The 27,299-nt window shown below is 38.7% G+C and overlaps 1 protein-coding gene across 7 annotated transcripts in view; it reads left to right on the top strand.

Annotated features, from left to right (window-relative positions):
- The window catches only part of SUGCT (succinyl-CoA:glutarate-CoA transferase), an 808,774-nt gene that overhangs the window by 389,278 nt on the left and 392,197 nt on the right, over nucleotides 1-27,299 (top strand). For 6 of the 7 annotated variants that reach the window (XM_023589970.3, XM_004462561.4, XM_058296754.2 and 3 more), the window contains 2 exons: nucleotides 2,682-2,753; nucleotides 14,384-14,481. In XM_023589970.3, the coding sequence (XP_023445738.2) occupies nucleotides 2,682-2,753; nucleotides 14,384-14,481 (170 nt within the window). The remainder of the gene's footprint in view (nucleotides 1-2,681; nucleotides 2,754-14,383; nucleotides 14,482-27,299) is intronic. The other variant, XM_058296755.2, reaches the window with a different exon arrangement.

The following is a 27,299-nucleotide window of genomic DNA, read 5'->3' as shown; positions in this document are numbered from 1 at the left end:
TAAAAATATGCAGTGCAAAGTGTAAACCATAATGTAAACTGTAGACCATGGTTAGTAGCAATACTTCAGTATGTGTTCATCAATTGTAACAAATGTACCACACTAATGAAAGATGCTGTTAATGGGGAACAGTGGGGGAGGAGGAGGGGTGGGATATATGGGAATCCCCTATATTTTTGATGTAACATTTATGAATCTAAAGCTTCTTTAGAATAGTTTACAAATGCTAACTGGATCATTCAAGCCATTGTTTTAGTGAATTCTCATTCGTTTATGATAATTATCACATTCCTATGGCCTTTGGTTTTATCTGGCTCCTGCTAGAAGGGCTGCACTCTTACCTACTTCTTAGTCTCAATTGTGCTGTACTTCCTCACGGTGGCTCATGGATTATTGTTCCTTGTTACCTAAGGTGCTTTGCACATTCAGTACCCTCTGCTGACAATGACACTTCTCCCCCAACTCTCTACCTACTTTTCTCAGCTCAGAGACCACCTTCTAGGGAAGCTTTTCTGGCTTCACAGCCCCCAGTCAAGATGACATTAAGTCTACTTGTTATACAATTGCCTTGTGGCCTGTACTTTTCCTTTCTAGTACTTGTCCCTGATTGTAATTACTTGTACAATTATTTGATTAGTCAGCCTACTTTATTAGAATGTAAGTCGCACATGGGGAAGGACCAAAGCTATTTTGCTTGCCTTTTTCTACCTATTTGTGTATGCCACAGTCTGGCACATGGTAAATTATGCCAAGAAATTTTTGCTGACTACATGAACAAAGGCACTTTTGTGAATCTTAGTCATTATAATAATTTTAAAAGTAAGAATTGATCATTCCTACTTTACAGAAGTAGAAACTGAGGCTCTGAAATTTTGTAATTTGCCTGATGTTTCACAGATTAATTGAATGGTACAGCTGGGATTAATTTTACTGCTGTATCTTGTTTGTCTTATTGGTGGCGAGAATGGTTTCTAAAGGATCCTAATTAAAGCAGACATTTGGTTTCAGAATTTCACTATGAAATTAAATAAGTTTTTATTTGTGATATTAACAGAATAATTTAGGGCTTGAATTGAAAACAAAACAAAATTAAACAAACATACCCTCCAGTTTCATTGAACTAGGAATGGCTAAGCAAATTTTGAAATTGGAGCATTAAAATAATTATATTCAGATATGCTTGTGATAAGATAAAATGCAAAAGAGCAGAATAGAAATTTATGTAGAGTAAGATTATGTATATTATGTGAAAAAAACAAATCCAAAAATCTTGAAAGACATGTTCCTCTTTATTAAATGTTGTATCTTCTGGGTGATGATATTATGGATAACTTTTTTTCTCTGCTCCTACTGTATTTTTCTGTACTTGCCCAGTTTTCTATAGTGACAATGTATTATTTATTTGAAAATGTATTTAAAATGTATTTGTGAAATAAACATTATAGAAACAATGACAGGAATAAATAATTATTTATTATAAAAACCTCAGAATGTTACCATAATCCTTACATACCTACTTTTTGGTAATCTTTAGTCTGCCAATATTCTTATGACTAGGCAGCTATTCAGTTTTCACTTTCCTGTAATCCTTTACTAGTTATCTCTGCTTTAAAATATTAAATTTTATATTGGTACAGATACATTTCATGGCTATAGCAGAAGCTTAAGGAAAAAACAGGAACAATTCTTAATTTATTAAAAAGAAATGGACCTCCCAATAAACAAAAACTTGTGGAACATAATATAGATCCAACTTTTGCAAACATTTCTATACACTATACTTGGCACCCTGTTATTGCTTCACATTTACCTACCCACTCCCTCCTTACTCTTCCCCCTACCATGCACACACAAAGCAAGGAAAAAAGAAAAGGACCTGTGTAACTTCACAGTTAGAAATGTCCTTTGTCCGTCACTCACATCTCTGTTGCAGATGTCCTTTCCTTAGTTTGAGAAATGCTCACACCTTATCTATTAATACTCACTTTGCTTTTGCCCTTGTGGAGAAGGGAAATAATGTTTAAAATAGTTCATGTGATATTTTCTTAAGAACATTCCTTACCAAATGAAGCAAAAATGTAAGCAGAATTAAACTTTGTTCTCATATTATGTTTGAAATCCATTTTTGTCAAGATTTTCTTACATGGATGCAAAAATTTGATTGATACATGAACATTTTACAACTATTATTAATAGCCTAATGTTCTTTAGATATCATATTAGGCATAGTAGAAGGAATAAATTCCCTCCCTCCTTCCCTCCTTTCCTTTCCTTTCTTCCTTCTTTCCTTCCTTCCTTCCTCCTATTCTTTTTATACTTTATAGAAAATAGTGTAATATATTGTTCTTTGCCCTACAAAGAAAATGCAGCATTTATACATACTATACTGAATACAGAATTCAATATTATGAGTTAAAAACCTCCAGACTTTCCCTTATTTTACTAAGTTGTTCTTTCTCCTTTGATGGTATAATGTCACTGGAAGAGCTGGGAAGTGCTTTCAAAATCCCCAATGAGAACATGAAAGTATAAGAGGAAAAGATATTAGTTTGTATTGAATTCATTAATAACATTGCTTTAGAACAACCTTTCTATACAGAACTTTTAGAAATTAAAATCAACTTTTGCGGTAGTTTCAATGTATACACTTACATATTTGTGTTTGTATTTATTTATTTTAGGCTTTTAAAACCAAGGATGGTTACCTGGTAGTTGGAGCAGGAAATAATCAACAATTTGCTACTGTGTGCAAGGTAATCTATAATCATTGGAATGGTTTAGAGGATATATGCCACAACTCATTTTGTGCAAAGCCGGGAAAGTTCAATTTTGCACAGAACAATGTTGCTAAATCCATAACCAGCTGAAGACCCTTGTGTTGTCCCCTAAAATTATACCACCTTCAGATTTATAAATGATAAGGGTTGGGTCTGAATGAGTACTTTGGCTGAAAATGAAGGATCATAGTAGCTTAGATTATCCTAAAATTTGACCTCCTGAGGAGTCCAAACAAAAAGGGAAAGTAAAATTCAATTTTAAAGGGTCTTTAACCCTGGCCTTTTGGCCTTTTGTTTTTGTTTTTACCATACAAGGGCAAATTAGCCCCACATATAGTTAATCTACTACCAAATTTATTTTATTTAGCACCAGAAAATGAAACAAAAAGAACACTTTCAAAGTAGCCTTTTAAAATGAGTACATTTTACCAAAATTCATGTCTTTATGTTTTAGCAGTTTAGGTTATATCAAAACGTAGCTTCTCAACAAGACCTTAAAAATGCCTTGGAATCATTTAAAATAATATTATGTTGCAGATATTCTACATTTTTAGCATTGCCTGGACATTTTTTGATTTGATATTTCCACTCTTTACCTAAACTTTTGCTCTTATGTTTTTATTTATGGGCTTAGAGTTTCGGTTCACTTTTTCCAGTTGTAATCCCAGGAATATAACATATTTCTTCTACTTTAAAAAATTATATTTATGATTTTGTTTTTATTTTTCTTACATGTCGGCAAGGGCTTTACCTGTTGAGGATTTTATTCTGATTAGAAGAGGTTCAGTTTGTGTACTAACCACATTGCCAGGAGCTTTGAGTTTTGTTAAAGATGCCTGTGAATTCCTTAGGGGAAGCTCACTTATTGTAGTCAATTTATTATGTACAAAAATTATTTATTACTGCATGTGAAGTTAATGAGCAGGGCTAAAACCACAGCAAAGGGGTGTGAAGTCCTGCAGAGAAGGTGACAAATGGAGATAATTCCCATCACACGAAGGGCTGCAACATCTAAGGTGGGTAGGAGGGGGTATTTATAATGGTGACTCTGAGTAAGCACACAGAAAATTGATTCAAACATTTGATCTGGGATCAAAGAATCTTTATTATGAACGGTCAATGTTAAAAATATGAAACATACGGAAGCTGTTGCTTGTGAAGTCATTTGCGTACTCTAGCTGCAGAGATGTAAAAGCCAGTTTACTGCTATAAATGAGTACAGATTTTCTTCCTGGGCCATATGTTTTAGAGTTTGCTCTCTGCAGAAAGGAAAGAAAAAAAAAACAAGAAAAGAGAAAATTACGGGTTGACATATTCTTCACTGTTGTTGAAAATCACTGTACTGAATTCTTTTTATTTTTGATTCATTACTGCTGATCAGTTTGAAACGTTGGAATGTTCTCATAAATATCCATAAGAACAATTTTTTGGAAAAAATGATTTGTGTTTTCAAAGCAGAATATTTGGCATAAGTTTTAGTATTAAAATAAGACCTATTGTAAGGGTGTGCTATTACACATTTTTGTAAAAGGAGACTATTAGAAGACATTGGACAGTGGCACACTTGACCTTTTTCCCGTATGTGAGTTAGGAATGACAATCCCTGTTATGAGCCGTTGAGGGTATATCTCTAAGACTGTTAGTGATCCTCAGAAGACAAGTTTTATTTGTCAAGAATTTTAGTGTTATTTACATCATTTATTAGGCATTTGGGTGAATGTTGCAATCCGATATACTTTCAACCTTTGTAATTTTATCCTTAGGTATTAACATACCCAAAAACCTATTCACCTAAGAAAAATCATCCATTTCCAAATGTTGCTACGAAAGTTTGTGTTTTTTTCCCTAGGCCTATATAATGAACAAGAGTTTTTAAATTGAGATTTATCTATTACAGAGGGGATCATATTCAAACTGACTTTACGGAAGGTGAGGTCACCAGTTTTTGCAGTGAGCTCATCAACCACCACAACAGGGAACCCAGAGTGCTTACAACTCCAAGCAGGAGAATCGCATCCATCAACCATGTGGGATCTAAGCCCCATCTAGACATAGAGGTGGAGTGGACATCACCATCCCAGGTTCCACAGGATGGAGGAATAAAATATGGATTAGAGTGGACTTACTGATATTCTACTATAGAACTATTGCGATTAGTAATGGAAGAAACTGCAGAATTGATCTGGAGAAAGTGGCCACACTAGTTGCTGAGGGCAGGGAGAGGGAAGAAAAGATATGGATGTGGGGGTATTTTCAGGACTTGGAATTGTCCTAAATGATATTGCAGGGACAGATGCTGGACATTATAAATCCTGCCATAAGCCACTGAATGTACTGGAGGAGAGTGTGAACTACAATGTGAACTATAATCCATGCGGTGCAGCAGTGCTCCAAAGTGTATTCACCAAATGCAATGAATGTGCCACAATGATGAAAGAGGTTGTTGTGGGAGGAGTGGGGTGAGGAGGTGGAGGGTATATGGGGACCTCTTGTATTTTTTGCATGTAATATTATTTGTGATCTATGCATCTTCAAAAAAAATACAATTAAAAAATGAAAAAAATTGAATTTTAGCTAATGTAAGGTCCATCATGTAAAGAGAGGCAGTTCTGTCCTCAGTTAAAATGTGTCAGTGTTGTCTGCAATGAACACTTGGAATTTTTAATGCCTAGTCTCCTTTAAAATAGAATTTAAGGTCCTAGTTAACTAATACTTCTTAAGAGGGAGTCTGTCAGGGAGCTTTCATTGGCAGGGATTGGAATGGGAGAGACTGTTAAGTTTAAGGCTTAGGGTTCAGAAAATATTCCTGAATATAATATGAACCTTGGCTTATAACAAATCCTATTTTATATCCCTTAACATGATACAGAAGGGTAGGGAACTTGAACATATGTAAGCTATTTTAGGCTGATCGATGCCAGTGCTAATGAATAGTCCTATTTGAAGAACATTGACATCTTTTAAAAGTCATTTAGACTGAAGATTTCTTTTATTGGAGGTAATATGCATTGGTTCTTAAATTCAATATGCAGAAGAATCTCCTTGAGTCCCATTCTCAAAGATTTTTTTTTTTTAGGAGGTACCAGGGATCAAACCCAGGACCTCATCTGTGGGAAGCAGGTGCTCAGCCCCCTTGAATTATACTCACTCCTCTCAAATATTTTGATTTAATGGGTCTGGAGTGGGATTCAGGAAACTGCAATTTTAATAAGTATTTTAGTTGTCTGTTTGTTTTTGAGGTACTGGGGCTGGAGATTGAACCTGGGACCTTGTATATAGGAAGACGGTGCTCAACCATTGAGCCACATTGGCTTTCCTGGGTTGGTTTTTTTGTTCGTTTGCTTGCTGTTTGTTTGTTTTAAGGAGGCACTGGGGATCAAACCCAGGACCTCCCATGTGGGAGGCAGGTGCTCAGTCACTTGAACCACATCCATGCCCTGATTTTTTTTTTTTTAAAGATTTATTTATTTATTTAATTCCACCCCCTTCCCCCGGTTGTCCGTTCTCTGTGTCTATTTGCTGCGTCTTGTTTCTTTGTCTGCTTCTGTTGTCATCAGCGGCACGGGAAGTGTGGGCAGTGCCATTCCTGGGCAGGCTGCACTTTCTTTTGCCCTGGGCGGCTCTCCTTATAGGGTGCACTCCTTGCGCGTGAGGCTCCCCTACGCGGGGGACACCCCTGCATGGCGCAGCACTCCTTGCGCGCATCAGCACTGCGCATGGCCATGCCCTGATTTTATAACAGGTCGTCTGAAGACATTATAGTATAAATCTTAAGATAAACAATGAGATTTGTCATTGGTCAGGTGACCTCTGATAAGGCACTTAATTATCTCTAAGAATCTGTTTCTTTGTACATAATATGAAGATTATAATAAGTAACTCTCTTAATATATAACTTTTGGGGTTACTTTAAGAGTTAGGTTAGATTAGATAAGTAAGACACTTAGTATATTCCTGGCTCCCCCTGTGAGCTTAATGAATGATATCTATAAATGTTAAGTGTGGAGATTCTTGTTCTGGGTAAGATGAAATAAGCATACTTCCCCCTGTCTCTTCTACTGAACACAGTGATAAAAACTGGGCAGAATACATGGAGCATCTATTTGAATACTCTGAAAAGTTAATAGTAGAAGGTGGATTGGGGAAGAACAACAGAGTCTGAAGTACCTTGAAATCTGCAGTGAGTTTACCACTTTCCTGGCTCCAGTTAGTCCCTGCTTTGAATTCAAGTCAGCAACAGGATAGAGGAAATAGATCCTGGGATCAGAGAGAGCTCCAGAAGACACCCTTTGGAGGGAACTCCTGGTGTTCTTAGAGTGCATGGAAATCCTCAGGGTTTTTCTCCCTTCCCTCCTTTTTCCCTCACCACTGCCCCCACCAATCCCATCTTGTCTGCAGCGAAACTAAGAAACTATGTTGTAAAGGGAGCTAGCAGGAGCCAAAACTCTGAGAGAGGGGCGTCTTCCTCCATCCCTGCTTTGTGATCCCAAAAGAGAAACTTAAACCTCGGTTGCTTTTTTCCTCCTGCTTCTTGACCTGGAGGTGGGAATTGGAAACTAAAGCTCCAGTTCTCTATCTAGAGGAATTAAAAAGGGAGCTACAGGGGAAGTAGAAAGTATTGGAGAAAGTGCAGAGGGAAGAGCTTGTGAAAGAGACCCCTACAGTTGTTTTTGAACTCCTGAGCTCATCCCTCAACTGCACATGTGTGGATCTGATCCTAATCAGCACACTAAAGATGTTGAGAATTGATTTAACCAGTAGACAACTGCCCAGGTCATAATATTCCAACAATTAGGTGGGGCAGATCTAAATAGAACTGCAAAAGCTTTGAAAATTGACCCAACATTAGAACCAAAGCCCACAGAAGATGGACTGGGACTTGTGGTCTAAACCTAACCAGGTTTATTGTCTGGTATAGACAACAACAGCAGTTCTCAGTGTCATTTGAACAAGACTAAGAGGATCATAATATAATATTCAAAATATACAATCAAAATTGCTTGGCATATGAAAAACCAGAATTTAGATAGGAAAAGACTATCAAAGTGCCAGAGCTGAGATGACAAAGATGTTGGAATTATCTGACAGAGTCTTCAGCTGACTATTATATAAATGCTCCAACAAGCAATTGCGGACACTCTTGAAATACATGGAAAAGTAGAAAGATTCAGTAGAAGAACCAAATGAAAATTTTATAACTGAAAAAAAAAATCTTACTGGAAAGGCTCAATAGGACAGTGTAGATGACAGAGGAATAGGTATTTGAAGATAATCAATAGAAATTATTCAATCTCGACAACAGAGAATAAAAAAAAAGATTGCACCCCTGCCCCCGTCCCCCAAAAGAACAGCTCCTTAGGGACCTCTGTGACAATAACAAGAAGTATGAAATTTGTGTCATCATAGTCCCAGAAGGAGAAGAGAAAGAGCACAGTGCTGAAAAATGATTTGAAGAGATATGGCTGGAAGTGTTCCAGATTTGGTGAAAGACGTAAACCTACAGTGGACCCTTCACAGGGTAAAGCCCAAGAAATCCATGCCCAAACATATCAAAATCAAACTGCGAAAAACCAAAGACCAAGGAAAATTCTTAGAAACATCCAGAGAAGAATAACATGTTACCTAAACAGGAGTAATAATTCAGTGGACTCCAGATTTCTTGCCAGAAACTCCAGAGGCCAGAATGAAGGGGCACAGCAGGTTTAATGGGCTGAGAGAAAAGAATTGTAAACCTAGAATTCAATATCCAGTGGGAATATCCTTAAAAATGAAGGTTAATAAAGATATTCTCAGATGGAGAAAAACTAAAAGAATTTGTAGCCAGCTGACCTGCTCTAAAAGAATTGTGAAAGGAAGTTCTTCATAAGGAAGAGAAATGATGCCAGAAGGAAACTGCGAACATGAGGAATAAAGGAAGAGCAGCAGAAATAGCAAATGCTCTCCTCTTGAGGTCTTTAACACATAGTTTATGGTTGAAAGAAAAGAGTATAACATCATTTCATTGAGTTGTCAATGTATGTAGATATATTAGATAAATATAATTCAAAATGGGGGAGGGTATAGGGACCTATATGAAGGTAAGATTTTCATATTACATTTGAAGTGGTAAAACACTGATTGTAAGTAGAGTTAGAAAAAGTACACATCTGCACTATCATACCTAGAGCAGTCACTAAAAACTATTCAAAGAGATGTAGTCAAAATCAAAATAGATAAAATGTAATACTAAACAAACAAAAACATGATCCAATTCTATGCTGTCTATTAGAAATTTGCTTCAAATGTAATGATAGAAGTTAAGTTACAAGTAAAAGAATATGCTGATGTGCGCAGGGAGTGCCCTGCCACGCAGGGGTGTCCCCCACATAGGGCAGCGCCACGTGCAAGGAGTGCGCCTGGTAAGGAGAGCCGCCCAGTGCTAAAGAAAGTGCAGCCTGCACAGGAATGGTGCCGCACAAACGGAGAGCTGACACAACAAGATGACGCAACAAAAAGAGACACAGATTCCTGGTGCCGCTGATAAGGATAAAAGTGGTCACAGAAGAACACACAGCAAATGGACACAGAGAGCAGACAACTGGGGGGGGGGGGAGGGAGGAAGGGAGGGAGAGAGAAAAAAAAAAGGAATAGAAAAGATATACCATGTAAACTCTAGTCAAAGGAAAGCTGAAGTGGCAATATGAATAATAGACAAATTTTCATCAACTTATTTGCAACAAATCCTTATCGAAGGACTTAATCATTTGCACTGGCAGAGGTAGTCTGAAAAATTGGGAAACCTCCAATTTTGTTTTTCACAAAGGAACTTCACTAATCCTATATTTAAAAAGTAAATCCCAATAGTGCTACATCTTATAGCAGAACTCATTTTCCTGTTGCTTTGCTTTCTGCATACACAATATCCTTTCATTTCAGTACTGAATTATAGTGTTACGTATTAGATGAATATTTAGGTATACCCCACACATGTTATTGGACTGAACTGAGTATTATAAACAGGTAAGGGTAGCTTCTTCATCAGGGAGAACTGCAACACTAAGAACTGTGCCAAAGGAACAATCTCTTTGGGCACGTGTGAGATCCTAACAGCTCAGACATCCCCTTCAGGAGGGTCACAGAGTTGCACAATTCCAGAAGGCATATTTCATATTCTTGTGGCACCTCTCCCAACAGTTGTACAAAGAGGGATACTGCCTTCAGGATGGAATTATATCCATTTTTTTAAATTAGAGAAATTGTAAGTTTACAGAAAAGTCATGCAGCAAATACAGAGCTGCCATATACCTCTACTATTAACCTTGATTAATGTGGCACATTTGTTAAAATGGATAAATATTATTTTCATTGTACTATTTACTAAAGTCCATGGTTTACATTAGGGGTCACTGTTTGTACTGTACAGTCCTATAGTTTTTTAAAAAAATTATTTTATTCTAGTAATATATGTACAACCTAAAAATTTTCCATTTAAACACATTTAAATGTGCGAATCAGTGCTGTTAATTATGTTCCCAATGTTATGCTACCATCATCACCAGCCAGTGATAGTATAATCTGTTATGTTTTATAATTTTTGACATTTTAATTTTTTTTTTTTAAGATATTGGGAACTGAACCCAGGACCTTGTATGTGGAAAGCCAGCACTCAAGCAATGAGCCACATCCCTGAGTTGTTTTTATTTTTTGTTTTGTTTTGCTTGTTCATTTTTGTTTTTTTCCCAGGAAGCACCAGGAACTGAGCCCAGGACCTCCCGTATGAGAGGTGGGAGCTCAACCTCTTGAGCCACATGCACTCCCCTAGATGACATTTTATTTTATTTTTTTATTTTGTCTTTATTTTTTTGTTACAGTCAAAAAATATGAGATCCCCAAATACCCCTACCACCCTCATCCCACTCCTTCCCCCATAACAACAACCTCCTCCATCATCATGAGACATTCATTGCACTTGGTGAATACATCTCTGAGCACCGCTGTACCTCATGGTCAATGGTCCACACCATAGCTCACACTCTCCCACAGTCCTCTCAGTGAGCCATGGGAGGACATACGATGTCCGGTAACTGTCCCTGGAGCACCACTTAGGACAACTCCAAGTCCCGAAAACACCCCCATATCACATCTCTTCCTCCCACTCCCTACCCCCAGCAGCCACCATGGCCACTTTCTCCACACCAATGCCACATTTTCTTCGATTACTAATCACAATAGTTTGTGAATAGAATATCAGTAAGCCCACTCTAATCCATACTCTATTCCTCCATCCTGTGGACCCTGCAATGGTTGGGTCCACTCACATCTATATCAAGAGGGTACTTAGATTCCACATGGATGCTGGATGCAATCCTCCTGCTTTCAGTTGCAGGCACTCTTGGCTCCCTGGTGTGATGGTTGACCTTCTTCACCTCCGTGTTAGCTGAGTGTAGGAGTTACAATTCCGTTGAGGCTCAGAGCCTGGCTATCACATGGTCAGTCCAGAGATTCAGGTCCCCTGGTATACACTAAACCCCAGTGCCAACCACAGATTCGGTAAAAGTAACAGGAGAGGCTTGTAAACAAAGATCACATCTGAGTCCAACTCCATCACACTCAGGAACACAAACTCCAAAGTAGGGCCAACTGACTTGGCATTGAACTCCATCTGCCATGACCATAGAACCTGTGGGTCTAGATGACATTTTAAATAACAATTGAACTTAAAATGTGTTCTATAATTAATGTACATAAATAAATTGAAGTGACAACAGTATAAACAGCGATGGCCCGTACCATCCTTGCTGGCAAACAGATCTTTCAAGAGGCCATAGGTCATAAGAAGTATCTGTATTTAGGGAAACGGACTTTGGCCCAGTGGTTAGGGCGTCCGTCTACCACATGGGAGGTCCGCGGTTCAAACCCCGGGCCTCCTTGACCCGTGTGGAGCTGGCCCATGCGCAGTGCTGATGTGCAGTGCTGATGTGCGCAAGGAGTGCTGTGCTACACAGGGGTGTCCCCCGCGTAGGGGAGCCCCACGCGCAAGGAGTGCACCCCGAAAGGAGAGCCGCCCAGCGCGAAGGAGGGAGCAGCCTGCTGAGGAATGGTGCCGCCCACACTTCCCGTGCCGCTGACGACAACAGAAGCGGACACGGACAAAGAAACAAGACGCAGCAAAAAGACACAGAAAACAGACAACCGGGGGAAGGGAGGGAAATTAAATAAATAAAAATAAATCTTTAAAAAAAAAAAAAAGAAGTATCTGTATTTAAAAAATGTTTGTAGAATATACGGAATAAGGCCTATGCCTAGAATAATGGCTAGAAGGTCATTTATCTCAAAGTGTTCACATTCTTTATCTGTGGGCTAATCAGTCAAAATGTATTCTCAGCACTTGGGATACACCAGTGGACAAAAACTACCCTGACCTTTTGTAGCATACACTCTAGTGGGGGAAGAAATAATAAACATGATAAGTATGTTAGAAGATGACAGGGTATGTGGAAAAATTAGAGTAGGGGAAGGAGGAGTCCAGGGGGTAGGGTGTGATCAGGTAGCCCCTTTAAGACGTGATCAGGTAGCCCCTTTAAGAAGTTGACATTTGAGCAGACTAAAAGGAGAGGAGGAGGAGTTAGCCACCAGGATGCCCCCTGAAAGATATCCCAGGCAGCAGGAATAGATGGTGCAAAAGTTCTGAGGCAGAAGTGTGATAGATATGTTCTTGGAGCAAAGAGAATTTAGTGTGGCTGCAGCAAAAGAGCAAAGGAGAAAAGTGGCAGAGGATGTCAGGGAGGTAACAAGAGTTTGGCTTTTGCTTTAAAGGAGACTGGAGCCATTAGATGACAAGACTATTAAAACACTTCGCAGTTTCTGTTATCATGTCTCTTCATTTTTCATAGAAACTTCCTTTCCCCTCTTCCTCCCTTCCTCCCTCCCTGCATTCTTTCCTCCTTTCCTTTCTTTTTAAACAAGAGTGTGCTTTATTATTTCTTTTGAGGGAAATAGAACCTAGTCAGAATACTTCACATTTGGTTAGTGCTTAACATTTTAAGAACATTAACATTATTTAATTTTATCCAAGGCAGCATGCGTTTTTAAGCATCAAGGAAGGCTTGTGATCAGTCTCTCTAGAAACGTTTTCAGGACTGGTATAGCTGATGAGAGGACAACTTCTTTGACCTACTGTTTCACACCAATTTTCAAAGAGAAGGGAGGTCAAGTAAGTCAGATATGGAGAAGGGCAATAAGAGCTTCCCAGTTACCCTTGAGTGCAATTGCTCAATGGTTACTTTTTGGTTGTTGTTGTTTTTACATAGTTCATAGTATATTCTTGGTGAAGCAAGATCTGTAATCTTAACCTCTGATTTAGTGAAAGTACCTGGTTTTCCTTAAGATGACTTATTCGCTGTTAGAGAGGCAGGGGTCCTGATTTCTGGACAAGCCTTGAGGCCACTTCTGGGATCAGGTGTGGAGATGTAGAGTGTTTTAGAAAGGGCACTGTATGTGGTGTCACTCCTTAAAATCTGGGAGAGGAACGCTGTCTTTATTGCTCCTAAAGGGCACAAATAATTATAATATGGGAAAGAGAAATCACACCACTGAGATGGTGTCTTTACTCTATGGAAACTTCTTCACTTCTCTCTCCTTTACAAGATGATTAATGACTTGACTTTATTTAAACTGTGGGAAACAAATGAAACCATTAAATGTTTATATTTAAAGCAAATAATTAATGGAGGTAGTGAAGCTTTCTGCAAGCCACATGGCCTACCCGCAGCCCGTAAACGCTCCTTCTGACTTTCCAACACAACTGCAGAACCCTGCCTCAACACATCCTTTTTCAAACTTCTTTTCCCTTCCAAATCCACTTGGTACTTTCATTATGCTCTTGTTAAAATTGCAAGATGTCTGAAGGGAATTGCAAGATGTATTTTCTCTTTATTGAGGAAGAGCAAAAGAGGAAGTATATAAAAACATTTCTCTTCACTATTCCTTCAGGGAAACATATTAAAGAAAAATAGTGACACTTCTATAGGAAGAATATCTTTTAATTTGGCATTGTTTTAATGGTGAGCATTTGGGGTAAATATATATGCTTTCCCTTTATTTTAGCACCTTGTCCAAACATCCTGGATAGGACTACTGGGGCAGATAATGTTATTTTATTTACATGTGGAACAAATAAGTGAATGGAAGATGTATGCTCATTGAGTGCTTTATTTCAGGGCATATGGGCACTTAGGCTCTTGGTTGTCAGAATTAAGTCAGTTTGACCCAATTTTGTGTCTCTCTTCTGATTTCTTCTAGACAAGACTTACTATAGGGGTCTGATAATGCTTTACCTACATTTTCATATGTGGGCACAAGGCTTATGGGGTTCTAATAACATTTTCTGGGCTCCTGTATGTGGGTACGTGCTGAAATGAAGTAACAATCTCCTGCAAATGACAAAACCAGTCACTAACTTGATCCATCCTAGTTATGTGATCCTAACCTCTATATCCTGTTGTTGAGTTGAGTAAAGACAGGCAAAGCGTCGCTGTGGATGTGAGTAGTGGGCTCTAAACATTACCACCTTAGGTAAGTACACGAAAGAGCTGTGAATTAAACTTTAAATTACTTTTCCCTTTTAGATCCTGAATTTGCCTGAACTGATTGATGATTCCAAGTATAAGACTAACCATCTGCGGGTACAGAATAGAAAAGAGCTTGTTAAAATACTCTCTACACGGTAAGCTCGAATCTACTGCTTGTACATTTACACATGTGGTAAGCATTTATCTGGTGTTTTGTTGTGTTCTTTTTGGCTCATTTCGATCAACTTATAATTCTATCTCATTGCACAAAATTGGTTAGTGAAAAGATATTTTAAAGCTATGTTTTTACTTTGTTTGAAGGCATTTTATATGTTTTATTTGGTACTGAGTCATAGTTGAGATGGCAACTAAGAAAGTTAGGAAGATTTGAATTAGGTCGCTTATTTGTGGCATGTAACTGGATTTAGCATAAATGCTAATAATAAAAATTATCAGTATTTAACATTATTTTTGTACACTTATTAAATGCTCTACACACATTATCACATTTAACCTTATGCCCTGTGAGGTAAGTACTATTATCCCTTTTACAGAACTCAAGTCATACCAAAATTTGTTGGCTTTTCTAAGCCCCTCTTGTGAATGTTTGTCATAATGATGATTCTGGGTCATTGAAAATGTGAGTTGAATTACAGATCATAAAGGATAAACATTAATTGATTAGGATATTTTATTTCTAAATTATTCCATTGATGTCAAGTTTACTAATTTTTCAAGTTCATCTCAACAAAAGTGGTAATTCTTACTCTTTCCTATCAATTTCAATTTTGTTTGCTGCTAGACCTCTCAATTTATAGAACAAAGCTTGGTGGTTTCTGCAGATCAAAATAGCCACATGAACTGTTCTTCAGTAAGGAATATTTGCTCTCATTCTGCCAATAAATGCGTTTTTTTTTTTTTTTCAAATAGCCTATCTTGTCTTTTGAAAAGCCCCATGTGTTTTTTGTAGAAATAAAATTCTGCTAATTTATTTTTGTTTGTTACCTTTTCATTTGGGGATATCAATATGAATTTCTGAGTCAATAACCATTTACCTCTTTGCTCTTTCCTGGATTTTAAGCACTACTTCTTCACACTGCTTATCTCTCCTCCAGGTGCCAAATGCCTGTGAAATCAATGGTGGCTCTGTGTGCATGGAGTTGGTATGCAGAGATTGGAGGCAAATGAGAACTGGGTTCGCCTTTCCCAGTTATTAGTTAAATGTAACTCTGATTCTACCACGAAGCCACAGAGCCCTCAATTATTAACCTTTCTTCACATGAGAATTGGCCATTTATTTCAGCTTTTGCCCCTCTGTCTCTCAAGCAGTTTTAATTCATTTAATTCATTGATATGATTTTTTTCCTTTCACACCATGGTTACCAAGTTTCAATAATAGCCACTTGTGAGAAACCTTATCAAAAGCTCTTTGAGAGTATAAATAAATCATATCCATGCTGTGAGAAGAGTAGATCCCAAGAAAAACACAAAATCTAGGCATACAAGTGTCATCTTGTTATTTCGTTGCCAGTCCTTTTATAACTTCAGGAACTACAAAGTTAAGCCATTGGTTTCTATGTCCCAAAACTTTCATTTCGTGCTAAATTCTGTTATAGAATTTTGCTGCAAAAAGACTTTTAGCATCATCTGTAACAGATTAATTTCTTCTTTCCCTCTTTGGGGTGAATTGAACAATCTGTCACCTCCTCCTTTCCACTCTCATGCACACAGAAGTAAGGGTTTTAGCCTTTTGGAACTCATTAGGTTTTTCTGATTTTCTACAGAATTAATAAAGAATAAGAAACCAACCCACAAGGAAGAGACCAGCAGGGGATAGTCTTAAGAGAGAACATTTGGTATGGGAGATTGCGTCACTGTAGGTTCTGCTGTTAAAATGGACTGCAGACATAGCCCTTAACTGCTTGGAGGCCAGATTTGGTGATCTCTTGTGCTGGAGTGTTAACATTTCTTGGTGCTCTCTTGTGGTTTGCAATGCTTACGTCTCTTCCAGCTCGAGTCTCTTCTCCATGGTGCATCAGTTGATGATCAGGGAAGATTAGGATATTGCCTCATTTCCATTTATAATCTTGTCACTTGTTTCTCTGAACGAATGTCACTGTATTCTGAATTCAGAAGCCTTTATGAATGTTTAAAATTTGTCATTTTCATTGTATGATTCTCTAGTTTTCAGCACTCAACAACTTTAGCGGCTCCCTATTAATTATAGGATTAAATCTAGCCTTTCAGCCTCACATCCATGACCTTCCACAGTTGGACTTCACTTTCCTTTCCACCGTTTCTCCTGTTATGTTTCAACATAAAGCTCCTGCTCTAGTCACACTCTCATTTGGTTTCTTCTTTTCCTTTTTCTGGAATACTTCCTAGGCTATTATTCTGTCATCATACTTAAAGGACAGTTCTATGTTGCCATGAAACCATCCTCAAATATCTATGTCTGGTTTCCCACTCAGATATGACAGCACCTTCAGGAAAGAAGGTCTCCCGTTTGTCCCTTGTACCCAGTCTATCAGTTATAAAACACAAACACAATCCACATTAGTGGTTGGTGGAAATGATGCTGTGAGGGGGTCTGCTCAACACTCTAGTCTTGCTTGACACTTTGTTTCTTTCATTTCACGGCTAACTCCTGAATCAATTTATGTGTATTTTCTAACATTATAGCCACATTGGCCCCCATACACATAAAGGAGGCAGGGAAAAGGAACTAGCATTTAATAGATGTCTAATACATCCCAGATAAGTATTATTCCAATTTTACAGATGAAAAACCTGAAGTATAAGAAAGTTAGTCTTGAAGTCAGACACATAGTGAATCATTAGAAATGGGATTCAAAAGACTATGCCTTGGGAAACGGACTTGGCCCAGTGGTTAGGGCGTCCGTCTACCACATGGGAGGTCCGCGGTTCAAACCCCGGGCCTCCCTGACCCGTGTGGAGCTGGCCCATGCGCAGTGCTGATGCACGCAAGGAGTGCCCTGCCATACAGGGGTGTCCCCCACGTAGGGGAGCCCCACGCGCAAGGAGTGTGCCCATAAGGAGAGCCGCCCAGCGTGAAGGAGAGTGGCGCCGCACACACTTCCCGTGCCACTGACAACAACAGAAGTGGACAAAAGAAACAAGACGCAGCAAACAGACACAGAGAACAGACAACCAGGGGAGGGCGGGAATTAAATAAATAAATAAGTCTTTAAAAAAAAAAAAGACTATGCCTTTTCTACCTTATCTTATTGCCTCTTTGAAGTAGTGCATGAAATGCTACTGTGCCTTTGTTTGTTTGTTGCTTCAGTAAATATTTATTGAGCACTTATATGTAGTTGGGAATAGAGAAGTGAATGAAGCAAAATAAGTTGGTGGAAAACATGCAGGGAAGGGAAATGAAGAGTGCCAAAAGTTGGATGTGAGGGTGGCTATTGCATTTATTTAGGCTGATGTCAGGGAGGGCCTTTCTGATAAAGTTATATTTGAGCAGAGTTCTGTGGGAAATGAGAGAGGGAGGCAGACAGATATCTGGGGAGAAGCATCGTAGGCTGAGGGCATGGCTGGGAAGTTTAAGAAGTAACAAAAAGGATAGTGATGCTGGAGCACAGTGAGCAAGGGGGGAGAGTGGCTGTAGGTTGGTTCATAAAGTGGGGGGATGTCCACTCCACCTCTATATTGAGAAGGGGCTTAGATCCTACATGGATGATAGATGCAATTCTCCTGCTTGTAGTTGTAGGCACTCTTGGTTCCCTGGTATGGTGGTTGACCATCTCCACCTCCCCATTAGCTGGCCTGGGTAAGTCCAATGAACCAGAGAGTAGGAGTTGCAACTCTGCTGAGGCTCAGGGCCCAGCTGATACATGAACAGTCCAGAGATTCAAGTCTCCTGAGTATATACCAACCCTAGCACCAACCACAGGTTCAGTAAAAGTAACAGAAGAGGCATGTGTAGAAAGGTCACATCTGAGTCCAACTCCATCACACCCAGGGACACAAATTCCAACGTCAGGCTCACTGACATGGCACTGAACTCCAGAGCCATCTGCCATGACCATAGAACCTGTGTATCTCCATAGCCCTCAGGAGCACCTGTACCTGGGGTTATATCTACTTTGGGTGTCTCTGAGATCCTGCTGAGTCATGCATAAGCATAACCCCTCTGATGATCTCCTGACTCTTTTTTGAAGACACTTAGCCATATCAACCCATTTGTCTTTGCCATTTCCCCCTTTTATTCAAGGTCAGAAAGCAGTTTTTAACACATGATCCTACATGTAGGCTGAGATATTCTGCTGGTCTGAGTTGACCCTTTTATTTAAGGTCTCTTTCTAATTACATCACCAGTTAGTGATTGGTAGTAATCCCTCCACTCCGGGGAGGCTCATCCCTGGGAGTCATGTCCCATGCTGTGGGGGAGGTAATGCATTTACATTCTGAGTTTGGCTTAGAGAATGGCCACATTTGAGCAACATGGAGGCTCTCAGGAGGTAACTCTTAGGCACCCTGCAGCTCTAGGTCTAGTTCATATTTCAGGCACACAGGCTCATAAGCATAGCTGCAGGGGGATTATGTTGTAAAAATCAGGATAAACTTTATGATAGCATATGTGAAGTAAAGAAATTTGGTAGGGGATCAGAAAATGGGTTTGCTTATCAGCAACTTTCATTTTTAGTCTAACCTGAAGAGATATCTTGAAGGGACTGTTTTACCCGGTAGAGAGTTCCAATTATTCCATTCACTTGGCATCAACAAGGCCCCCATTCTTGCCCGAAGAGACTAAATTCATTCATTCATTCATTCATCCATTCATTCATTCATTCATTCATTTATTAGTCTCTCACTCATTTCTTCAGCAAATATTTATTAAACACGTAGTATGTGAAAGGCACTTTCCAAGCACTAGGAATACAGCATTAAAAAACACAAAACTCCTTCCCTGTTCTCCTGGTACTTTCATTAGAGGAACCCTAGTAGACTTTCTAAAATACATCTTGTTTTTTGTTTTCAGAACCCTCCCATGGAAACTTTTGTTTTGATGACCTTAAGAAGTTTTTCATGTTTCACATAACTTTCCCCCCCCTTGTCTGCAGACTGCCTTGTTAATATTGGCCTTTTTCTGAGCATGTTGATACAAATGCTACATTTTAATTTCACTTTTATAATAATTAATCAAATATATATATTTTTTACAAACAAATACTCCCTTGTCCCTTGTTACCCATTTTGCAGCCTGTCTCATGACTTCATTCTTTCTTATGGCCAAATATTTTATTGTGCATATGTAGCACATTTTGTTTTTCCATTCGTTGATGGACACTTAGGTTGTTTGGCTATCATGAATAATGCATTAATAACAATTATCTGTTTGAGACCCTTTGCAAATTTTTTTACCCAGTTTGCCACTCATTTCTATAAAAAAAGCATATTTTCAGTAACAATAGCTACATTACCATATGAACATACTTTGTCTATACCTGTTTTTTGCTATTACACATCTCATCCGAAGTGCTTTCCTTTAATATTCATAGACACTCTCTTCAACCTATATATTGATTTTTTTAAACCACTAAACTATGTAAAATTTTAGAGGGATTTGTGACAGTGAATTTGCACTACAGACAACTTAAAAACACATGCTGCATTTTAAATTTAGTAATGATGAACTCACTGAGTTTATTTGAAAAAACCCCCACACCGTATACCAATTTGATATTCAGAAATGATAACAAAAGCATTTATGCAGTTTTACAAATTCTGGTTTCCTAAATATACATGTGCATTTGCTCTTATGTTTCAAATAGTCCTTTCAAAGTATTTTTCCTGAATAATTTTTTGCATACCTCCTTGCCCATTGTAAGCCTTCATTCAACTATTTTAGAATCAGGTGATTTCCTTTGCATTCTCCTATGAAATCACAGACTCTTTTGAAAGCGCCACCAGGCATGGCCATCACCTGCATCACTTCTCTGTTATTCTTGCTACGTACAGTTTGATGCTTCTCTCCAGTTTGATGCTTCTCTCCGAGAGCAGTTGGCCTCATTCAGGTTGACAGCTCCATGTTTTTGTCATCAGCTGGGTTTTCCACAGCCAGCACACACACAAGTCCCCTGAAGGGCTCTCAGGTGTTACTATTCCCTAACAATGGCTGTGAGCAAGCCTTTTTCCTTTTTTTAATTTAAAGGTGAAAGACTCTCCTCTTGAGCTTGCCATTTTATTCAGGGTGTTGCACAAAGTCTGTTTACCCAGCTGCTAACCCTGAAAACTAGGCAAAGCTGAAGCATATTAAAAGTCCCCAGCTAACACACAGAACAGGGGATAGAAAAGAGACTAATCCAGGGCCTGTGAAAATGAACTTCTTTGCAATGCTAAGGAGCAACAAACTCTCAAACCTGTGCAGCTCACATACTTGATCAGCATTTTTGCAATAGTTAGGACCTCAAGAGAGTGAGAGAGTTGTGATGCGTATTGAAACTAAGAAAAGGATAAAAATGATGTATTAGTGGTTGGGGAGGAATGATGGGAAGAAAAGAAATAATGATGAAGGATGAAGGAAAATAGAAATGATGGAAAGAAGAGAAGTAAAATGCATTCTATTCCCCTCTCTTCCTCCCTTAACCAATACTTATTGGCCACTGACTGTATATACTGGCCCTGCAGATACAGAGATGAAAGATGAAGCATGGACTGTGGAGAGGCTCATGGTATAATTTGGAAAGCAAACAAGTAAACTGATGATTTAAACAGTGTGTGCAGAGTGCTGCAGTAAGCACACTGTATGCACAGGACAGGCATCTACTTCAAACCTGGTGAGTAAGGGAGGGCTTCCTGGAACAATGCCATGTGGGAGGAGTCTTGAAGGATAGGTAGAATTAGGCAGGTGGAAAGAGAAAAAAAAATAGAGTTCTAAGAAGGAAATACTTAACGGAGTGTAATTTTTTGGCAAGAAAAAAAATAAACAAGGGAGAAGGAGAGAGTTTCGGAGAGAAACTGATAATTTTTAATTTGCTTTTTGAAAAATGCTACAAATATAAAGCAAATGGGTATCCATATGGTCCTACTGAAGGCATTCCTAAAAAGTTGGTTACACCAAGTCTTCATAAATAATACTAACTTAAGTAAACGAGCTCACCTTTTTAAAGTACAGTAGCAATTTCGTTAGTAAATAATTCTTTTTGGTTTTGAGTGATCTGATTTTTAAAAATTAGGTTCTGAGGCATAGTTGAATACTCCCTTATTTGCAGAATTTAGTACATGAAAACACTGAAATTAAATGTCTTGTAGACAGAGGTGCTAAACAGATATTTGTTTTTTGAATCAAGTTTATTGAAGAACTTAGTCTATTCTGATCATTTTCAAAATTTGGTGTCAAATTATTTTTAGTGGACTTGTGTGGAATATTGGAGTGACAGTGTGCTTCATGCTTCATGGCTATTGATGGAAGTGAGGGACTGCAACTTCAAAGGTGCCACATTTAATGCTAATTTTTAAAAAACACATCTTGATACTATCAGGCACATTCCATCATGCCTAGGTTTTTCAGGGACTCTACACAGCTTTAAGGGTCAAGTTTAAATCATTTACCTTAGCACATGTAATCATATCTGTGGCCTCTTTGTGCTCTCTTTGCTCCAGCTACACAGAACCACTTGCTGCTCCATGCATCATGCTCTTATAATCTTGTGTGTCTTCCAACATTGCTTGTTTTCATCTCTCTGCACCTTCTAGTCCTGTAAGTGTGTTCATGCTTCCAGAGCTTTCCTGCCTTACTCGTCTACTGTAATTGCTCACTCCAATGCTTCTGCATGAATGCATCTATTGCACTCAACTGTCCTTTACCTTTTTCTCCTTGACAAGATTGTAGTTTCTTAAGGCAGAAACTGTGTCTTTTTTGAGTTTTCATTTCTAGTGCCTGTTTGGGTATCTGACACTCAGTAAATGTTCTTGCAGTGAGTGAGCGCATGAACCAGTGAAGGGCAGAGCTACCAGTTTTGGCAGAATTGGCCACCGGGAAAAGAGGAAACAGCCCTGATGTCAAGTCCTGCAAAACCAAGGAGCGCGAGTGGAGGCGGTCAGAAAAGAGGACTTAGTCTTAACTCACCAACGAGGGCTGTAATATGATAGAACATCAGCAGACCTGCATTTGACCCCCGAACCTTCCCCTGACCAGTTTTGTGAGCTTGAGCAACTCACCTGATTGCTCTGTGCATCCAGTTCTCATATTATAAAATGAGCATACCAATACCTATGTCACAGTAAGAATTAAAAACCCAAAACCGAAAACAGAACAGGCAGGAAAGCAGCAGCACAGTACTTAATATAGTTTAGGAGAATCTCCATTTTCGAGAATCATAAATTGCAGTTCCCAATTTTTTTTTTAAGCAACAAAGATTTTATGTCATTTTTTATTCATAAGCTCATCTTTTCAAGCTAGTTTTCTCTGCTAGGTATGGATAATATATTGATTAAAGTCCACAAATTCTATCTAACTGCCAACCAGAAATCCTGACTAGGACGGTATCACTAGCATCATTGCACCAACTGAGTTGAACTCTAGCAAAAATTCCAGTTAGCCTAGAGGGCCTTGTTGCAGATAAATAAATGATTGCTGCTCAATTTTTTGAAAAATTAAAAATAGCTCAAAGGCCTAGAACTTTGTGATGTTTTCCTAATTAAAGCTATTAATAGTGCTCAGCTTTTGTTTTTGTGCTTTTTTAACCAAAATGGACCTAACTAATTCATATTTTGTTCCCTTTTGAGAGATACTTGTTCCCAGTGTGGGCGATGAACTTAGAACTATGAACACTCTACTAAGTTATTTATTCCCTGCAGTTGTGGCTGTACTTTCATCAAGAATGAAACACTTATAAAAAGAGAGAGAAAAGAAAGAATGAAACACTTCTGTGCATTTCTTAGTTGCTCTGCTGCACTAATAGCCTCTCTGAAAAGCTGTATCCAGGCCTTTGAACTCTTAAGTAAAATGCATCCATGGGTTCTCCTGAGTTATCTTGGTAAAATTTTTCAAAGTTTTCCTTCAATGTGTATCTTTTTTTCCCTGAACTTTTTTTCTTTTTTAAAATTTTTTTCTTTTTTTTTCCTGAACATTTTTGATTTTACTTCTCGGTTAAAGAATATCAATAATTTCCTTAACTTTTATTTTTAGCAGAAAATAAAGGTATCTTCATTTAATTTCTAACTCTTGTCCCTTCCCCATTTCCCCTTTCCTAAATCTCCATTTTATTGCCTCTGCCCCTATACCTCCATCTTCCTGCTCCTATCCTATTCTTTTTACGATTTGAATTGTTTTAAAATTAAACAGCCAATGGATATTATATAGGACCGTCTTTTTTTTTTTTTTTTAAAGATTTATTTATTTATTTCTCTCTCCTCCCCTCCCCGGTTGTCTGTTCTCTGCATCTATTTGCTGCAAATTCTTTGTCCGCTTCTGTTATCAGAGGCACAGGAATCCGTGTTTCTTTTTTTTGTTGCGTCATCTTACTGAGTCAGCTCTCCGTGTGGGCGGCACAATTCCTGGGCAGGCTGCACTCTCTTTCGTGCTGGGCGGCTCTCCTTGTACGTGAGGCTCCCCTACACCGGGGACACCCCTGCATGGCAGGGCACTCCTTGCGCGCATCAGCACTGCGCATGGGCCAGCTCCACATGGGTCAAGGAGGCCCGGGGTTTGAACCGCGGACCTCCCATGTGGTAGATGAACGCCCTAACCACTGGGCCAAGTCCGCTGCCCTTATATAGGACCTTCTTAGTTGGATTTCACTTATATTCATGAAGATTTCATTGAAGACATAGTTTGCTTAGAGAATAGGGAGTATTTTATTTAATATCAGTGGCCCCCTCCTGGTGTTATTTAGAAGGGGTAGATGGAAATTCTGTTCCATGGAAAATGTCTCTTCCTTACATATAGTCAGAAATTTTGCATTATAGATTTATGTTTTTGGCTAAGAAATTGGTCCACTCCAAGGTTTCAAACTGCACAGGGAGTGCTAACGCATGAACTCTTTTTTTTTTTTTTTTTAAAGCATAAACTCTTATTCCTTATATAAATGAGTTTTACAAGCCCTTTTCCTTAGATGGGATTTTAATGGGGGAAAAAGTAGAGAAATCCTGAAAGCAGTTGATGCCTTAGGGGTTGAATAGGAACAGAAAGAAAGGCTGGGAGCTTTAGGAGCCCTAGAAATTAAGTTCCCCTTCCCCACACTTTTGCTCAGGGCTGGGCTATAGGAGTCTCTCAACTCTTTGACTAATTCTTCCCCTCTCTAAAGCTGGCAACCGCTGACTCACCCATGTCTACATGTTTTCAGTATACGTAGAAAACTTTCTTGTTTCCTTCCTCTTCAACAGTTTTGTTGTTGTTCTAGTACTCTCCTCTTCCCTACCATCACGTTTTGAAATCTTTTCTACCAGACTTTTATCTGACTTCTATTAGCATCTTCTGAGGTTGCATTGCATGTGATTTATATATATCCTCATCCTGCATATTTAGTTTATAGAAAACTCTGCTCATCTTCCCTCACCCCCTTAGGCTTTGAACCACATCATTGTAGGTTTATCTGGCATCCACTGCAGAAGGCTTGATTGGGATAAATGGATCTGACATTTGGTGAGGGTCACATTTGTTTTCTTATGTATCCTGTGGCATTTCTGCCATTATCAGCTAATAGATGATCCCTTGTAAAACGTTCATATATTATGTGGGACATTTTCTGAATGTCGGTTATTTAGAGATAGATTTAAGTGGCTAGGTTTTGTTACTATAAAATCAGCCTGGAGGGAAAAAGAAAGAAAGAAACAAAGCCCTGGAATTCATCCCTTTGGCTTACAGAATGCAAAGGGAACCACTGTACTCCAAACAAGCTCCTCGTGACCAGGGCTCTTTCCACCCAGTTAAGAGAATTCTTTGTGACTGAGAATCAAATGATGTCCTTAAGTGAGTCAGGATAGAATGGAATGTCATCCTCCCTCCTGCCTCCCCCTCCTGTTTTTTCATTTTCTTTTTCCTTTTTTCCAGAAGGGCTATAAACCATTCCACACTGCCTTTTAGTAGAAAGAATTAGGTGGTAGTGGTAGGATATTTATATGTGTGTACAGAGAGCAGGGTTGGGGAGGGGGTGAAGGTGGTGGGAGGGAATCCAGTAAACTCTGTTTCCCTGGATAAAACATTTAATCCCTTTGTTTCTCCATGGTAACTTAATGCATATTTTTAGATTTATAGAATGTTAGAGTCCTAAGCACTTGGGGAACTGGCTAGAGCTTTGGATATCATCGAAGTTAACCCCTTCCTAAGTATGAGAACTTTGAATTTAACAGCATCATGGGCCAAAGAATCCCTTTAAATCTGGTGGGAGACTCCACAAAGCCAACTATAAATGCCTTCTTTTGGGGAAGGTGTAGGTGCAGCTCTCCAGACTTTTCTGGCTGACCTTGTTTCGCTCTTGACTTTTGAATTGGATAGAGAATCTGGAGTTTGACTTGATCTCCTGACACTCTGGTTTGCTCTTCAGACTCTCAGACTCACTCCTGCCCTGTCCAATTTCCTGCCTGCTTTCGGCCAAACTGGAGTTTATTCTCCATCTACTTTGTCCCCACTTGGGTCTTATTCTTATCTCCTCTTAGCTTTGGCTCTCCAGCATAGGTCTTGCTTGGGACTTTGATCTCGCATCCACTGATGTTTCTAGTAAGAATTGACTCCATCTCTCTAACAGTGCTGACAGCTGACATCCCTGCTGAGTCTTGATTTCCACCAGCTGTCCAGCATCCTGGAACATTCTGTAGTGACCAGCTGCTCCTGGCCATCCTCACCTGAGCAATCCACAGTAGTTTTGGCAAGCTGCTCCTTGCTTCCATTGCCAGACTCTACTTACCTTAGTTCAAGTTTCACCTGTTTTCCCCCATATCATGCAACTCCCTAGTGAGGCTCAAATTGGAATCCCCTGATTATCGCAGCACTCACAGATGGAACAATTATTTATTCCCATTTTCTTTAACTAAAATTTTTATGTTTAGAGTAATCCTAGGTAGGAAAAGAAAATAAGTGAATATTTGCCCTCCCTTTCTCTCTTTCTCCCATGTGTACACATACCCCTGCCACACACATACATGCACATTGATATATATAACTTTTAATCTTCCAATTTATCAATTTATATTTCCCTTAATGATTTTTCTTTCCTCTATTGTGAATTGTTTTTCTTTTCTCATTTGCTAACTTTGGAAAAAAGAAAAATCCAGACATTGGAATGTCTGAGTTTATTTAAGTCTGAGTACTCTGTTCAATTTAATGAAGGGAAATGAGGAAGGAAAACCAAAATGCTGGCCTGGATCTTGGTGACTCTGGGATTGGCCGTTTTGGGTGGCCACTGCTATATACCCTATTTGGAAAATAAGAGGGGCTAATGGTTCCAAGATATCTTTAAACACATCAAGGCGTCTTTCTGAAATATAGACACTTGGAACTATTAGAAAGTCAGGGAGAAACTGTGAGGGACATTATTATTATGTAATAATTTAACATACTATCTAAGATAGATGAAGAAAATTGTGAAGATTTATTTCGTATAATTAATGAGGTTGAAGTAGTAGATACATGTCACACTTTTACCTTATTAACAGAGGGCATATACTCTTTTCTCATGATTATGAAACATTTGCAAACATTGACCAAAGACTGGTCTATAAAGAAAACCTTAGTAAGCTTCAAAAAAAAGGAAAACTCACTGCAATGAAATATTCTAGAAATTAATAACAAAGTTAAATAAAACATGCATAAAACTATAAAACACCTTGCTGAATAGCACCTATTAGTTAACAACAGTAACAAGCCATCCTAAAATTTCTTGCTTTAAAACAGGGGTCAGCAATTTTTTTCTGTAAATTACTGATAGTAAATATTTTAGGCCTATATCATAGCTACTCAACTCTATTAGTAGTGGAAAAGCAAACTTAGACAATATACGAGTGT

This window comes from Dasypus novemcinctus, chromosome 5, assembly GCF_030445035.2.
Source record: "Dasypus novemcinctus isolate mDasNov1 chromosome 5, mDasNov1.1.hap2, whole genome shotgun sequence".
Classification (NCBI taxonomy): Eukaryota; Metazoa; Chordata; class Mammalia; order Cingulata; family Dasypodidae; genus Dasypus; species Dasypus novemcinctus.
The sequence above is the reverse complement of the archived record's forward strand: the minus strand, read 5'-3'. Positions and strand labels throughout refer to the sequence as shown.